General features: G+C 39.1%; 2 protein-coding genes across 2 annotated transcripts in view; both read right to left on the bottom strand.

Moving 5' to 3' along the window:
• Positions 1–16,882, bottom strand: part of LOC134802942 (uncharacterized) — a 62,215-nt gene that overhangs the window by 34,021 nt on the left and 11,312 nt on the right. The gene's annotated exons all lie outside the window — the stretch shown is intronic.
• LOC134802673 (uncharacterized) lies at positions 73–16,085 on the bottom strand. The gene is made up of 5 exons (XM_063775306.1): positions 15,450–16,085; positions 12,202–12,387; positions 3,222–3,309; positions 608–751; positions 73–259 (listed from the first exon to the last, which is right to left on the bottom strand). Exons 1-5 carry the CDS (start codon positions 15,713–15,715, stop codon positions 74–76), a joined length of 870 nt encoding a protein of 289 aa, XP_063631376.1. The 5' UTR covers positions 15,716–16,085; the 3' UTR covers position 73.

Here is a 16,882-nt window from a genome sequence, read left to right as displayed (position 1 = left end):
GTGCAGGGCTTCGTCGTTGACCACCGAGTGCTACCTAAGTGCCACGAGCCTCCGATGTTTGCTATGGAAGTACTTACTGGTTGTCTCCTTGAGCGCACTCCAGCAAGTATTTGTTACACTTGTGTATATCCCTGGCGAGCTCGTACTGCGCGGTGGAGGTGAGCGCGTGCAGGGCTTCGTCGTTGACCACGGAGTGCACGATGTTGGTGATGTAGCGCCGCTCGTGCTGCCGGAGGGACGTGTCGAATAGGAGCTCCGTCTGGAATACAATTAAGCTTAATTGTAAGTCTGTCTACAATGTTATTTATTGTAATAATATTTCGGAGACCAAGCTTTGCTCGGAAAACATATAAAAACTCAAAAATGCGCGTTTTCCCAGAGGTAAGACCTATCATTGCAGGTGACTGTACACAGACAGATATAGGGCAATTGTCTGTATTTAAAATAAATTTATTTTACACCATGCATGAAATAAAGCATAAGATTAATGAAATACGCTATTATACATATTTTAGGTACAGAAGTAAACTTCATGATTTCATTGCGAGTCGTTTTAAAAAGAGAGCGTAATGTTCGATTGTATGGGAGCGGCGTTTCTAGCACTTACCTCGGTATCGTCCTGTACAAACTCCAGTATGTGCATCAGTATGTTGGTCCGGAAGGCGTCGCGCATGTTGTGGTTCTTCTTGCCGGGCGGCGCGCGGGCCTTCTTGCCCGAGCGCGGCGCCACGCCCGGCGACGGACGGAACGCCTGAAACAAAATATGCATTAATTCATTTTTCACTTCTCATGCTCAAAAAGTGCACCTTTATGTCGTGCGTAGACGACATAAAATCGCATTTTATGCTTGCTCTAGAGAATACAGTAAAATCATCGATTACGACCCTTATTGACTTAGCAATAAAGTCCAAATTCTGCCATACAAACTGCCAGCCCTGCCGGCGCGCCCCCGACCGGCGCTCTCCCGATCGGCGTGCCCCGCGCCTCCGACCGGCACAAGAACAATTTTCTTTAGTCTTGAATAAATACGTTAAAATAACCTAGAATATTTGATTTTTTGTATATTTTCCTCGCAATCGAAGTGAAAAGCAGAGTGTACAACAAGGGCATAAATGTCCATTTTTACCCTCGTCTACTATTTTGGTCTTCGCTTCGCTCAGACCAAAAAATTGCCTCGGGTATAAATAGGTCACTTTATGCCCTTGTTGTACAATCTACTATAGTGCCAGTTGCACCATCCGCACTTGACAGACTGATCAACGCCACCCGACGCGCCGCGATAGTTTACTATGAAACTTTCCATACAATAAAATGTAGCGGACTCTTTAACGATGACAAACAGTTTGGTGCAACTAACCCTTAATATTTGTCACTCTTCGAGGGCCGCAAAAATATGTGACACGGTCTTATAGGTCTACAAATAAGCTCGTGCCTTAGAGCATTTAGTAACTGGAGACGTCATTGCTGTCATTTTCTGTACAAAACAGTCTGCCGACGATTTTTGCGGGGGAGGGGACGTCATATGTATTGCTATTTCTACATGATTTGTACGTAACGTACAAATAGCCATGTCAGTCCATACAAAAGTTTGCACAATTATACAAGGTTTTCGGCAGAGGGGTAAGCTCTTAAAGGCAACTCCCAGTTATTAAATGCTCTAAGGCTCGTGCAGGTATTTTTGCGGCCTTGGTTACATTTTTGTGAGTTAGGGCTTAGCTGTGCAACTTAAGATGGCTTTCTTAACAAAAAAGTTTCCAAGTATTTGTATTTGAAGCCTCAAGTCTTACTGCCCTTTGAATACCATAGTTATTTTATATATAGCACTATTAGCACTCCATAGTAAAGTTCTAATGCAGTAAGGTTAATAAAAACAACGGGTTGCACTCCGGGAGTGCCGACAGAAGTGAAAACTCAATGACTAGTCCAAAATGTCTGCAGCACTATGTATAATTGACACATCCTCCTTTCTATTGAAAAACTTTAGTTCCGAAATAGCTGGCCAGTGAGCTTAAATTTGTAGCGTTAATTGTTTAAAATTTGAATAGAAATTGTAAAGTTACCTTGCAGACCTCGCGTCTAAATATATTTGGTCATGATATTTTGAGTTTTATTCACCAGAACTAGAGTTCACTTTTATTAGCGATTTCATCAAGATGTAGCTTTATTGAATTATATTGGAGTGATATAAAGTTATGTAACTGTGAGATCCTCGTATTTCAGCCTGTACAAGATTAGAACATTGAGCTTTATTGCTTAATATAAAAGTCCAGTTTTAAATAATTGACCTGATTATGATACGTTATGACTAAAGTTCTTTAGTGAATAATATTGTCCGTCACACATGACGTCAGCGTTACGCGTTACGCTGTCTCGAGTTTATCAATTTTTCCCCACCTCAAAAAGTGCTCAGCGCCGCTAAAGAAGTTTTCACTTCAATAATATTAAATAGTAACCATACGCGATTGTGTGTTGGGTGATTGGCAGTGAACGTGTTAATACCCTACCAAGGTCTTACAACACTATAGTTATTATTATTTGTTTGTCCTTGACATATCTCGGGACCATGGGGTCCCGGACCTTTGGGAGGCACGCGTGGGGCCGAAGCAGCAAACAGCGCAGAGGCCCTTTTTATTTATTATTATTTGTAAAGCAGTTGAAATAACTGATAATGCCTGTATCCAGAGTCATCAACCGATATTAAACTTTCGTGAGACATATTTTAAATTGTTTATAGTCGTTTCACTCACTTGAAACCGATCAGTGCACGAGTTGCAGCCGCCGCGAGCACTCGAGCCTGAGGAAGGACCCCCGACGGGCCCGAAACATGTCGCCAATAGCGACTAAAAATTCAAGTGAGTGAAACCGTTGTCGTATAAACAATTTAGTCATCAACCGAGTTTTCAGAGTAGAAATAGTTGGATTGTATTCCTTCAGCTAATGACTAAACTAAATAAAATAGCTTTAGTATTTCAGGGTGGTCGAAGATCTAGGGGCAGACCCAGAACAAGATGGAAGGATGTAGTGCTAAAGGACATGAGTGAGTGCAAGTTATCCGAGGACGTTGTCGTGGACAGGGCGAAGTGGAGAAGGTTAAGCGGGAAAGCTGACTCCACCACCATGTGGGATAGATAGCTAGGAAGAGAGAGAATATTTCAGGGTGGTATTTCATAAACTTTTAGCGCGTTGTTTCATACGCAACTATTGAAGCTAACTGTACTTACATGGATAGTTTTAGGTGTGATGGGCTCCGTGATGCCATCACCGGTCTTCCCGAGCGCTCCGCCCTGCCAACCCATCTTGTGCATCATGCTGCAACAACATACAATAGTTAAACATTTGCTAGACAAAATCCTAAAAGTAACATTGTCATGAAGAGATTATTTTTTAGCGATACAACCACCTGTTGCATATATCGGTTAGAACAGAACGAGGGACTTTTATGCAAAGTGGGAATTGTTTTAGGCTACGTACTTTATTTTTCACTTATTAATCACGTTAATATTTCTAACCGTTTTTGAGATACAGTTTGTTAAACATTAGTTCATAAATCTGTATGTTTCAACACAGTTTCACCCCTAGCAAGTAGATCCTATTGAATGATATGACATATGTCAATTGAAAATGTAAATAACTTTGTAGGGTTGTCACTGATATCAAAATATTTCATTTCAAAGATTATGTTTTACTTTTTAATCCAGCTTTACGATTATAATAACTCGATTTTAGAGCACTTAGATAACACTATCCTTTGAGCTCAGTCCCTAGAAGTGTTCCACCCTGTATATGGGATTGTTTATACATAAGAATAGAAAATATGCTTATTAACTATGCAAACTACAACTATAAAACGATGCAAACACAGGCATAGCTACTTGTTATTATTTGGAAACTAGACAGTAAAGTTCTATTTATTTATTATTAATACCACAAGAACGGTTACAGTATACCAATTACACTTGCTACTACATACTTATACAATTATATCAATAGAATTTAAAAAAAAATTACATCATAACATCATTAAAATTATACAATTGGGTACTTTCCTCTACTTAAAATAAATTATTTCACACCGTGCACGAAATAAAGCACTAGATCATAATTAGAAAAACATAGATAGCATTTATTTTTAAACACAATTTCTATTTGATAAATAAGTAGGATGGAAGTATAAAAAGTAGGTGAGTTGACTGTGACGTCACTACACACGTTTTTATTTAAATTCCATATATTAGCAAATCGTTTTGACAGTTCTAAAAAAGAAGCTGATTTGACTAATAGGAAAGTATATTTAATTACACAAACGGGTCTACCGCGATATAATTTCATGACCACAGCTGGTGCAACTCAGCTGAAACGTCGGAATTAAAGGTAAAAACAATGAAATTATATCGCGGTAGACCCGTTTGTGTAATTAAATATGTGTACAAAACGCGAGAGTTTAAAGTGTTATAATTTATGGTTAAACAAACTTACCTGAAGTGAAGTTTGGCCATAATTATACGAGACGTTACATCCGAAGAGATTTAATTTTAACTAGGTAGTACACTGTTTAATGTACTAGGCATCCAGCACAATATTTAGATATGAGAAAATAAGAAAGTCAATTGATCCTCTCGTTCCCGCCGCTGCGCCCTCTGTTGGCGCGCGCGTCACCTCATTACTTTAGAGAGTTATGGCATCTACTCTGCGAAATTTTGGGATGAACGGTAAGATGTAATTACTAATTATTACCATTCAAATAGGGCGGGATGGGACCTTAAATCTCTTCGGATGTAACGTCTCGTATAATTATGGCCAAACTTCACTTCAGGTAAGTTTGTTTAACCATAAATTATACTATCGACGTTACATCCTCGAGATTTAATTTTAACTAGGTAGATGTTTAGCGCCCTTTCGCAGAGTGAAAACTAAAGGAAAAAAACACTATTGTAATCACATGGTGTTTTAATTAGTTTCTTTCATTACGATTATATAATATTAGGCTCATTATCACTTATAAAGTATAATCAAATAAGTACAATCAGGCATTATAAACTGCTTCAGCAAAGGCATTTTCGGCACTAGCGTCAGTTGTTAGGGGTCTATTGTAAAATTTTGAGAATACTAACGAATTTCCGGACCAGCCTGCTGTTTTCTTAATTATTTCAACTGACAGGCCTTTGCGATTAGCCGCTGAGGTAGCGGCGTGCCTTGTGCTATGCGCACAAAACAAGCTCGTATCAATTCCACTGTCAGACATCGTCTGTTTTATCCAACGACTGATTGTGCTAGAACTAGCGTTATGTATTGGTCTTTTTATTGTTAGAAAAAGTCGTTCTGTGTTGACGCTATTTCTAATAGTTTCGGTTCTATCCATGTATGCCAACAATGTCCTGGCTGGGCAGATTTCTATTTTATTGGGAAAGAACGGTATAATGAGACGTGGCATTGTCCTTCCGGGAGTGGAAGTTTTTATAATATCATCAACAATTATTTGAATGTTATCTTCATTGATTTGAATATTAGGAGGCTTAATCAAGGATAACGTCTGTACTCGTTGTGCAGTTGACAATGCGAGCAGAGTTACGGTTTTTCGTGTTAACAGATCCAGGCTTATATCTTCATTTGGATATAGGGTAGTTAAATGATCCAAAACTATATTCGGGTCCCAAGTTGTTTGATATTTTGGGAAACAGGGTTTGGTTTTAAAGACTCCCTTTAAAAACCTAGACACATGTCTATCTTTACCAATCGAATCTCCTAAAATTAAAGATAGAGCTGATCGAGAAGTATTTAGGCTTGAATAGTTAGCTCCACGTTCATATTGCTCCGTTAGAAAATTTAATACTATGGATGTGTCCACTGAGAAACAATCTAACTTATTGTTTTTACAATACAGCCACCACTTATACAATGCACAATTATATTGTTTTAATGAATTTGCAGAAAGAGATGAAATCATTATATCAATCGTTTGGGGCATTAATGACTGCCTAGAAAATGCTTTCCTGATAACAGCGTCGCCACCAGGGTAAGCTTCTTCCAAAGTGGATGGTAAGTCCTGAAAGGGGATAGGAGCAAGTCAATATTAGGTCCCAAGAAAATTAGTTCTGACGTTGACAAGGCTGTCAGTAGCGAAAACCACGGTTGACTAGGCCAGTAGGGAACAACAATTATGCCAGTTGCTTTATCGGCAATTATCTTATTTAAGCATCTTAAAATCAATGAGAAGGGCGGAAACGCGTAGAAAAAAAATGGATGCCAATCAACTGTAAACGCATCAATATTGAATGCACTTGGATCCGGGAACCAAGAGATATATTTCTGACATTTAGAATTGATTCGAGTGGCGAACATATCGATGTCAGGGACACCAAATTTGTCAATAATTTGAATATACGCATCCTCTGATAGTTCCCACTCTGTATCTATATTGGTGCGCCTGGACTCTTGATCGGCCTCCTTATTGTCTCTTGATTTTATGTATGATGCGAAAATAAATAGCTTGCGACTTTCGCACCACTGCCATATTTTGCGAGTTATGTCATTAAGGTGTACGTATTGCACCCCACCCATTCTATTTATATAAGAGATTGCGGTCATATTATCAATTCTAAGTAAAATCTCTTTGTTTTTCAAATCTTTCGCAAAACACTTAAGCCCTATAAAAGCTGCCTGGAGCTCCAAAAAATTGATATGGTGTTCCCTATCTGTAGCGTTCCAGAAACCGTGAGAGCGTTTACCATTACAATATATTACCCAGCCAGTGAGTGATGAGTCTGAAAATATTTCCAACGCGTATTTACTAGATCGGATCGGGTTTTTGGTGGTCATTATGTTTTCCTGCCACCACTTTAAGTCTGGTTGAATCTTTTCAGTTAATGTCATATTACTATCATAGTTATCACTTGAATTCCTTAACGCGAGAAATTTTTCTCTCTCCAGACGTTTGGTATATACCCAACCATAAGATACTGCCAAACAAGCAGAGGTAAGAGAGCCAAGAAAAGTAGCAAATTCTCTGATGGTTATAACTTTTTGTTTGGAAATATTTTCTGACTGATCGTAAATATGTTTTCGTTTCTTGTAGGGCAACTCTAGGCTCATATCACGAGAATTTATATCAAGTCCTAGAAAGGTACATGTCTGGCTTGGCTGCAATTTACTTTTCTTGTCGTTAATCACAAATCCTAATCTCTTTAAAAGGGATACGGTTTCTGTAACACAATCATAGCATTCGCTATAAGTACGACCTATACACAATATGTCGTCTAGATATATTACAAGCATTAAGCCTTTACTTCTCAAATGTGAAATAACAGGTTTCATGAGTTTTGTAAAAACGTACGGCGCCGAACAGAGCCCGAATGGTAGACAAGTAAACTCATAGGTATATGAAATTTGAACCTTAAAAACTTTCGGCTTGATTTATGAATCGGAATTAAAAAATATGCCTCTTTAAGGTCAATTGTTGCCAGGTATCCTGATCTAGGTACTAGTTTTGTGGCAGTACGAATATCCTCCATCTTAAAATGATGATGATCAATGAACTTATTTAGTTTTTTAAGATTGAGGATAAATCTAAGTGACCCGTCACTTTTAGGAGTAAGAAAAATTTTGGATATAAACTGGCCTGCAGAGTCTCGACATTTTACGACGGCGCCGCAATCTAGTAACTTTGTGATAGCAATTTTAAGATTGTCATTATCGGATGGAGAAATAACAGAGTTAGTTGGCTCAATTTCTTGTACAACTGGTGAATTAAATGGGATTTTGTATCCAACAACATACTGTAGAACAACCGGATCGTCTGTTATATCACGCCATTGATCAATGTAAAACTGGAGTCTACCTGCGTGCTGCTTTACCTCTATTGATGTTTGCGTGGCTGCCGGCTGTCTCTCTTGGACGACGAAGGCTGGTACTTCTCCGAGGTCGTCCGCCGGGGGTGCTGAGGAGGGGCGCGAGGCCGGTACCCACCCGGCTTGTTCGTTCTCGAACCCTGCTGCCTGGGTGGGCCCCTCCAGTTTCCCTGGCGCGAAGTATATTTCTTTGACGTAGAAGGGACATTAGAAGTGTAGGATCTTTTAATTTGCAGTCCTGACTTTTCTGCTGACTTTGAAGCTTTAATCTTTTCGCCGAGATTCTCTCCGAATAAATACGAGTCCCTTTTAACATCTTGCATCATATTTGTAAATTTTTTATCCAAACTTGGTAAAATAATTTTCCTTCTGCTACTGGTATTCTCAGAGTGAAGATCAGCTAACAATTGGCTAACATCAGCTATCTGCTTTATGATAGCAAGCTTTTCCATGTTTTCTGAAATGAGGGAACCTGTGAGCTTTGATAAGCCAGCAATAGCCAGTCCTAGTTGGTTTTGGGCCTTTTCCATTCTTTTGTCTCTCTGTCTTGAAGACTCAGACATCACAGCTGCAATTTCAGCATTAAGTTTAGGAGCTTTAAGTAATTTAAAGTTTTCTGGAATTAGAAATTTCTCTGTAAGCTCCTCCTTTTCTTCTTTGCCTAAGCCCTCAACTGCTATTCGCCCCCAACGTTTAGCGATTTCTTCTGGGACGTTAGGCCCAAATACCTCCTCCTTCTCCTTCGAACCACCCAGCGCCTCCAAAATATTAGCTGGCAACTCCATCGACGGCGCTTCCGGCGTTATAGTGCTTGGGCCTGCGACAAGCTCTGGAGCGGGTGCTTGTGTAGCCTGGGCGTCGACCGAAGTTTCGACCGGTACTACTACTGATTTAATCTCCTCTGCATTAGAGTAGTCCGATGCCGAGGCTTGTGACACTTCTTCATAATCAGAATAGTAATTTTCCGCTGAAGAGTTGCAGTCGGAAACTGTAATAATGAGTTCCCATGTAACAAAGAACAACTTCGAGTAAATGTGTGTATATATATCGATCAGACGTTGATATGTGCGTGCATATGAAGTGCATACCTCGACATAATTTGTATTTTACTTTGTGAAAACTTAATTTCAAATAAGGTCGTAATCGCATCACGACTCAAAAAATAATAGGCAACAAAAAAGTTATAGACCGTAATCGCATCACGGTTCTAAATAACTTGTTTTATACAAGTCGAGGTATGAAGGGCTAAAAAATAAAAACTTTGTTGCCAAACTCAACGTTTAAAGTCATTGATTGCAATCGCATCGCAATTCGAGACTAAAGTTATTGACCGTAATCGCATCACGGTTCTAAATAACTATATTATATATGTGTTCCTTACACATATCCACACATACGATTTGCAGCACACAACAGCGTAGGGTTTAAAACCAGATAAATAAGGGCGAGTATTCAGTTATTGACAAAGGTATGTATGTAACACATTTTTTCTAATAACTGTGCATGTCAATCCGGTAGAAAATGCACCTTATGGCATAGGTAACTGGGTCATAAACGAACGAACGAACAATACGAACATTGGTATGTTTACATTTTCCAAGATGTGCGGTAGGTAGCGAACAGCGGCGGAGGCTCGCCGCTCCTGCACCATAGTACCCACGGCTAAAAAATGTAAGTACTTTGAACTCACCTTCATCGTCACTATAATAATGGCGCCGATCTAAACTGCGTTTTAATCGTTTTATTTTGCGCTTAATATCTTCCGAGCGACGTCTTCTTCGTTTTCCCATATTATCGTGATATCCTTTTATACGTACGCGGTAATATAACACTTATTTTCACAAGATTAATAATTTAATTTGAAAAATAAGAACGAGAGTGTACTGCGATGCCCGCACAAAAAAAAGCGAATGAGGTGACGCGCGCGCCAACAGAGGGCGCAGCGGCGGGAACGAGAGGATCAATTGACTTTCTTATTTTCTCATATCTAAATATTGTGCTGGATGCCTAGTACATTAAACAGTGTACTACCTAGTTAAAATTAAATCTCGAGGATGTAACGTCGATAGTATAATAGGAAAGTAGCCAATTATAACAATAAAATCTCACATAACAAGTCACATCATAACAAGTTCATAACAAGAAACAATTATAGAAGTAGAGAATGAAAAGGGAATGGCTAAAATAAGGGATGCTCATTATCACCACTCATATTTAACGTGTTCATTGAAGCTGCCATCCTAAAGGTTTTGGATTCAGTAAAAGAGCAGGGCATTCAAATAAATGGAAAGAGAGTAGTATTTGTTAGGTTTGCGGATGATATTGCAGCCTTAGCCAATAACAACACTCAATTAGAAAAGTTGGTAAATACAATGGATAAAATATTTCAAGAATTTGGACTAAAAATTAATGACAATAAAACTAAATTCATGGAAGTGTCTAAGACAGCTAATATAAAGAGTGAGCTAAAAATAAGGGGAAGAGATATAGAACAAGTCAAGAACTTCAAATATTTGGGAAGTATCATAACAGAGGACACAAGATGTACTCCAGATATAAAAGCAAGAATTGCAATGGCTAAGCAGACTTTTTATAAGAAGAAAAACCTTTTTAAATCACGTATATCCTTAAACATACGGAAGAAATTTATGAAAACATATATATGGTCCATCGCACTATATGCATGTGAGACATGGACGCTAAATAAGAGAGACGAAGAATACCTACAAGCATTTGAGATGTGGTGTTGGCGAAGGATGGAAGGAATAAGTTGGACTGAAAGAGTTACGAATGAAGCTGTCCTAAACAGAGTGAAAGAAAAGAGAAGTCTAATGAGTGTTATTAAAAATAGAAGAGGAAGAATGATACAATGAAACATCATAGAAGGGAAAATAAATGGAAAGAGAGGGAGGGGAAGACCAAGGAAGAGTTATATGAGCCAAGTAAAGGAGCATGTAGGGGTCGTGTCGTACCAGGACACTAAGGGGCTGGCTTTGGACCGACCAAGGTGGAGACAACTTCATCACGCTGCACCGACAAGTAGTAATAGTAATAGCCTTTATTTCATGCGTTTTTGTTACACTTTCATTGTTATTACATTTATTTATTAAATTATTTTCTTTAACTTTTATTGTTTTTCAATTTATTTTATTCATTTGCATGTCGCGTGTGCGGAAAAGGCCTCCCCCAGTTTTTCCCATTCCTTTCTATTCTGGGCTGTTCTCCACCAGTATCTGTCGAAATTTCGTAGCTCATCTCTCCATCTTGTATTCGGTTTTTTCTGTTTTCTCGGTGTGTCTATTAGTAACCATTCTGTGATATGTTTGGTCCATCGGTTATCTGTAGTACGACATATATGGCCAGCCCAGGCCCATTTACTCTTTTTTATTGCATGTATTACATCTTTTACCCCAGTTTTCTCTCTTATAACTTCATTTCTGATTCTGTCTTTAATTTTAATTTGTAACATGGACCGTTCCATTGCCCTTGCACCGACAAGAGCCTAGCTCTTAAATTGAAAGAAGAAGAACAAGTATTCCATTCATCATCTATTTTATCCCACGTTCATTCACTCTCAATAAGCGAGGCACCTGTATATAATAATTCTATACACATACAATACAAGTAATAGTAAGTCTAGTTAATCCAGTTCTATGGTAAGAGAAATAATGTTTTTACAGATTTTTAGGCCTTCGTACCCAAAGGGTAAAAATGGGACCCTATTACTAAGACTCCGCTGTCCGTCTGTCTGTCTGTCACGAGGCTGTATCTCATGAACCGTGATAGCTAGACAGTTGAAATTTTCACAGATAATGTATTTTTGTTGCCGCTATAACAACAAATACTAAAAAGGTGGGAACTCTCGGTGGGCGAGTCCGACTCGCACTTGTCCGGTTTTTAAACTCCTGAGACCTAGATGCAGTTGTTTTGTATTTGAATTTGGATTTCTTAGTTACCTAATAAAAGTTACTAATAGATTGTGGATTCTTTATGATAAATTGTACTAAAACTCAGAGAGATTAAAACAAAATTGTAACCTACATGAACTTAATTGCTGTTTATAGGTTTCACATTAGTTTTGTTGTACCATATTTATAGAGGCCTACAGCAGTTCAAAACAGAAATATGCAAACACACGGGTTCGAATCCTGGTAAGGGCATTTATTTGTGTGTTCATCACAAATATTTGTTCCTGAGTTATGGATGTTCTCTATGTATATAAGGTATTGATATATATATGTATATTATATATATCGTCGTCTAGTACCCACAACACAAGCCTTATTGAGCTTACTGTGGAACTAGTTTGATCTGTGTAAAATTGTCCTATAATATTTATTAATTTATTTATACTGACCTCTCTGCTTTGCTGTTGTTAACCCTCGGAGCAGCAGGCTGGTGTTCTGGTGTACGCCTCTCATCCTTCAGTATATCGGCCACCGGAGCACCCTCCTTCACCCAGCTCTGCTTGGTCCAGTCATAACCCCACGGCTGGGACAGCGGCAAGTTTGGTGGCTCTATGGGACCATTGGTGTTTGATTGTCTGGAAGGACAGTCCATGTTGTATTAATTTCATGATAACTAATATGTAAATGTTTTCTTACTTTGTCTATTTTAATCAAAAAACTGGTGCTTTCTATAAATATTCTATATACTTAGTTAAACAATTTTACACCAGGATGGTTGTATTTCACAATGTAAAATCACTAATAGCAATTAATGTGGCTTTGCTAATACTATAACCAGGGTTGGGCAAAATACTGGCTTCCACGTATTTCAAATACAAATTACAAAATACATTTTTAAAAGTATTTGAAATACCAAATACAAACTACTTTGGTGACTGGTATTTGAAATACAAAATACAAATTACAGTGTTTAAAATAATGTATTTCAAATACAAAATACAAAATACTTTTCTTTTTTTTTGTTTAATCATTTAGTTTTTTTTTAACGAATATCCTTTCCTAAAAACTTATAGGGTCATTGCGCTTGTTTTCGTCCTTCTCTAGTTTTCGTCCACTTGACGAAATTTGAATATAAACCTACATTGCTGCACAAATTTGGACTGATTTCAATCCTTAGCTAAACAATATATCTGTCTACATATGAGAGTCGTGTTCAATGCGCGCAGCGACATAGACGCATTGATGTGTAATTAAATTATTTAATTGCGAAATTAGCGCGGCTCGGCCGCCGCTGGTAAATCGACGCGATGAGTGACTCCGAACAGAGTCAACCCATCGTGAATGAGTTCCTCGCCTTTCTGCAACTAAAAAATAAGCTGGTGCAGGAAGGAGCGATGGATGCGGTGACTGCTGTCCAGATGAATTCGCGTGCGTCGAGTTTCACCGTGGAAGACATCTGTGCAGCGAAGCAAGTGCTATGCCAGTCCCTTGGGATCGTTGGCACCTATGTACCTCACCGGAGAGGGGATGAAGCCGGGAAGAAGTCCCTCGAGGATATAATGAAAATCCTAAGGGAAAACAAGGATCGGATTCCGGAGTTTGTGGCGACGGATGTCCCAATCCTGCCGTCGTGTGCCCCGGATAATGTCGACGTTCGCAGCTTGTTTAAGGAAATCGTGGCCCTTAATACAAGATTAGCCGAAGTTATTATGAAGTTTGAAGCTAGCCTAGTCACTATCGCCGAGTTACGCGACGAAATCACATGTTTGCGGAATGCTCCAACTCGGTCGGCGGTTTCAAATTTCAAGAGCGATTATCGACCTGACACTGGAGTCGAGTCGGTTAGTTTACGTGTTGCTGACACTGTAAAATGTGTCGCACGCGCCGCTGCACCGCCCGCGCACCCCCCGCGCGCGCGACCGCCTCCTGTCCCCTCGAAGTCACGTCAGCGTGCTTATGCTGACGTCGCCGGTCAGCCTGTCGCAGCTAACCGGGTCAACGCGCCTTCTAAGGCGTGTGAATCACGGGCTCCCCTTTTGGAGAAGTCCTCCCGCACCAATGTGGATAAGGAGGGATTCACACTGGTGGAAAGGAAGAACAAGGTGCGCAGGGCGCCCCGTAAGACTCTGTGTGGCACTGCGGAACCGGTTAATTCTGGTTTACGAATTGCGACACCGAGTAAGGCGCTCTACGTGTCTCGCCTGCATTACTCCGCCGGGGCCGACGAGGTGGTGGAGTACGTCCGCCGGAAGACTGGCTACACGCTGAGGGTGCACCAGCTACAGTCGCGTCACTATGTGCACTTCAGTTCATTTGTGGTGCGCGTGCCGCGGCCGCTGCAGGACACCATCGCAAGCGCGGACTTCTGGCCGAAGGGTGTGGTGTTTCGGAGATTCCGGGGCAACCTGCCGAACCCTACACCAAGTCAGACGACGCAACGGAGCCACGCTGTTACGTCGTCGCCCAAATTTAATGTTTAATTTGTGTTTGGTTTTTATTTGTAGTTTTGTTGTTGTTTTCTTGTATTCTTATTTTGTAGTTTCACAGTGCCTTAGTTTTTACTGTAATGCTGTGTCACTTATTTGAGTAATAAATAAATAAATAAATAAATAAATATAAAAAATATATTTCGCAAATAGTAAATTAAAAATGAAATATATTATATGCTAATCTGTCAAGTGGTCGAAAACTAGAGCATGGACGGAAACTACTACAATGACTCTATCCCCTGGCTGTTGACGAAAAGTTCTGCGCAGAATAGCTCGCGCAATGTACCTATTTGCGCTCGTACAAGTCGTACATTATATTTAAAAAAATGTTCCATTTTAGGATCATAGAATTTAATAAAATGTATTTTGTAGAAATGTATTTTGAACCTTGAAGTATTTGAAATACAAAATACAAAATACATGTGAGTGCAGTATTTGAAATACCAAATACAAAATACTTTTCCAGGTAGTATTTGAAATACAAATACAAAATACTAAAATGTATTTCAAATACGTATTTCAAATACATGTAATTGAAATACTGCCCAACCCTGACTATAACTATTAGCTTATATTTTAATATGCAATAGGCCCCTGATTTTATTATTATTTGCACACAGTAAATAAATCAGCAAGTTTTTGTGATTCTTTTGTATTTTGTCTGTAAAAAAGAAAAAGTTTTGTTGGCTTACTTTTATTAATTTTGTTTCATTGATTATGGCAAAAGTTGATTGTAAACAAATATTATCTTATCAACATTCTATGTGCGTTCTTTATGAAGAATGAGTCTCTAAAATGCATTTAATAGTTAGTTTATTGTAAAATAAAACATAATAATGTCATTTAACCCTCCGCGGACAAGGTAGGTATTACAGACTCCAAGCTCTAGATTCGTTAATAAAAATTGAAGAATTTATTTCTTATCAGTTATACTCGTTTTAGTCATACAAAGACATCCCCAAAAAATAGAAAATAATGTTATAAATGCAAAATTATTAGACATTGCTTCATAATAATAGATGCATTTACAAACATATTTTCCACCTAGTATGCAGAGGGTTAAATATAAAACCTAGCACTTACATTTAATTTTAACTATGTTTTGAATGTTGTCTGTTTTGTATACAACAGACAAAATAAATATAATAAAAACTCGCTTCTAAAGCCATCTAAATGTAAAATATGTCATGACATCAAAACAAACATACCCATCATCTTTCCCGAACAAATCCGGGTCGCGATACAGCTCCTGCTTCGCGATCACCCGCTTGGCCTTCACCGGCGCCTCCGGCGGCTTGTCCGGGGGCTCCGCGCTCCGTTCCTCATTCTCAGAGCTCTCCGAGGCCACGGAGTCCTCCAACAGACACGGCACACGAAAGTTGTCTGTATCGTAGAATATCGAGCTCTGGAATAGGTTGTAGTGCGGATAACAATCCTGGGAACTGTGGGGCGACGGTTCCCAACAGTTTTCCATCACTGTTTACATAAGAAATAGGTAATTTGAACTCAAAAATAACTCGAAGGAGGTTCAGTTTTAAGCACTCGGCGCGACTAAACGGGTGAGATTTCGAGTGGAATATAGAAATAATGAATTAAATGAACTTATCATAGCTTTCAAGGTAAGTTTAAGAGTGTTAAAGTGTGTTATTTTGAATTAATTTATTTATTTTCACTGCGACGACAACAATCTCAGAAAAATGTAAATGTCAGATTGACGGATGTGGCTATTGTTGCCAGAGTAAAAAAATAATTATAAAGGGTGGAGCGCTCGCTAATCTTGCTTTTGTGGCGTTTTTTTGCAGCTCTGAAACATGACAATTTCTTTTTTTTTATTCGTCCTTCTGGACAAGCTGAGACCTTAGGCCATACTGCCTGGCTTTCTGTAATCGGCATCGTCTTGTGAAAAATATTATACTCGTTCTTGACTTATTTCTTGAAGATTATTTCATACCTTTAGGCCCCATTCGCACGGCAGCTTTTTCAACGCGCGTTAAAAAAGCGTTAGAATGACACAAATGGATAACCATGTATGTATTCACACGACAGCGTTGACGCTTTTTATCAAGCGTTGTTGGATTTTCGACTTTAAGCCTTGGTCGTTAAATCGAATTTAGAGTGCGGATAGATTCAAGCGCTTTTTTAACGCGCGTTGAAAAAGCTGTCGTGCGAATGGGGGCTTAAAGTACTCTGAGGCGCTACCGCGAAAATTTACATAATTTATCTGCGTCTCTCGCTCGAAAACACAAGCTGCACTAAATAGAGAGACTCGATGTTGGCTGTAGGATCTCAGAATTGAATTGGTTGGAAAAGTAATACCTACTACCTACCGAATATAGCAAACTATACTGCTATATTCGGTAGGTATTACTTTTCCTCAAATGGTCTTAGACATAAGTATACATCGGTAACTCGTGGCATTTAGGTAGCACTTAAAAGATTAGTGATGAGCACACATCGGTAACTCGTGGCATTTAGGTAGCAGCAGGGGTGCGAAACCCCTGACTTCGGTCAAACTCGGCTCCGCTCGGCTCAGCATTGCTCCGAGCAATTATTAGGGTTGGCACCACTTGACTTCCTTTTGCGTGCACGACCATAGATAAGATAATCACTTGATTTTTGACAACCCTAAATAGCCGAAAGG

This window comes from Cydia splendana, chromosome 25 (assembly GCF_910591565.1).
Source record: "Cydia splendana chromosome 25, ilCydSple1.2, whole genome shotgun sequence".
NCBI lineage: Eukaryota > Metazoa > Arthropoda > Insecta > Lepidoptera > Tortricidae > Cydia > Cydia splendana.
This window is presented reverse-complemented; position numbering and strand designations above follow the sequence as displayed.

Excerpts from the sequence above, each read along its gene's own strand:
- LOC134802673 (XM_063775306.1), bottom strand. The coding sequence starts at position 15,715 with ATGGAAAACTGTTGGGAACCGTCGCCCCACAGTTCCCAGGATTGTTAT. Across the intron at positions 12,388-15,449 it reads TTGTTCGGGAAAGATGATGG|ACAATCAAACACCAATGGTC; the intron begins GTATGTTTGTTT and ends CTGTCCTTCCAG. Across the intron at positions 752-3,221 it reads TCACACCTAAAACTATCCAT|GCGTTCCGTCCGTCGCCGGG; the intron begins GTAAGTACAGTT and ends ATTTTGTTTCAG.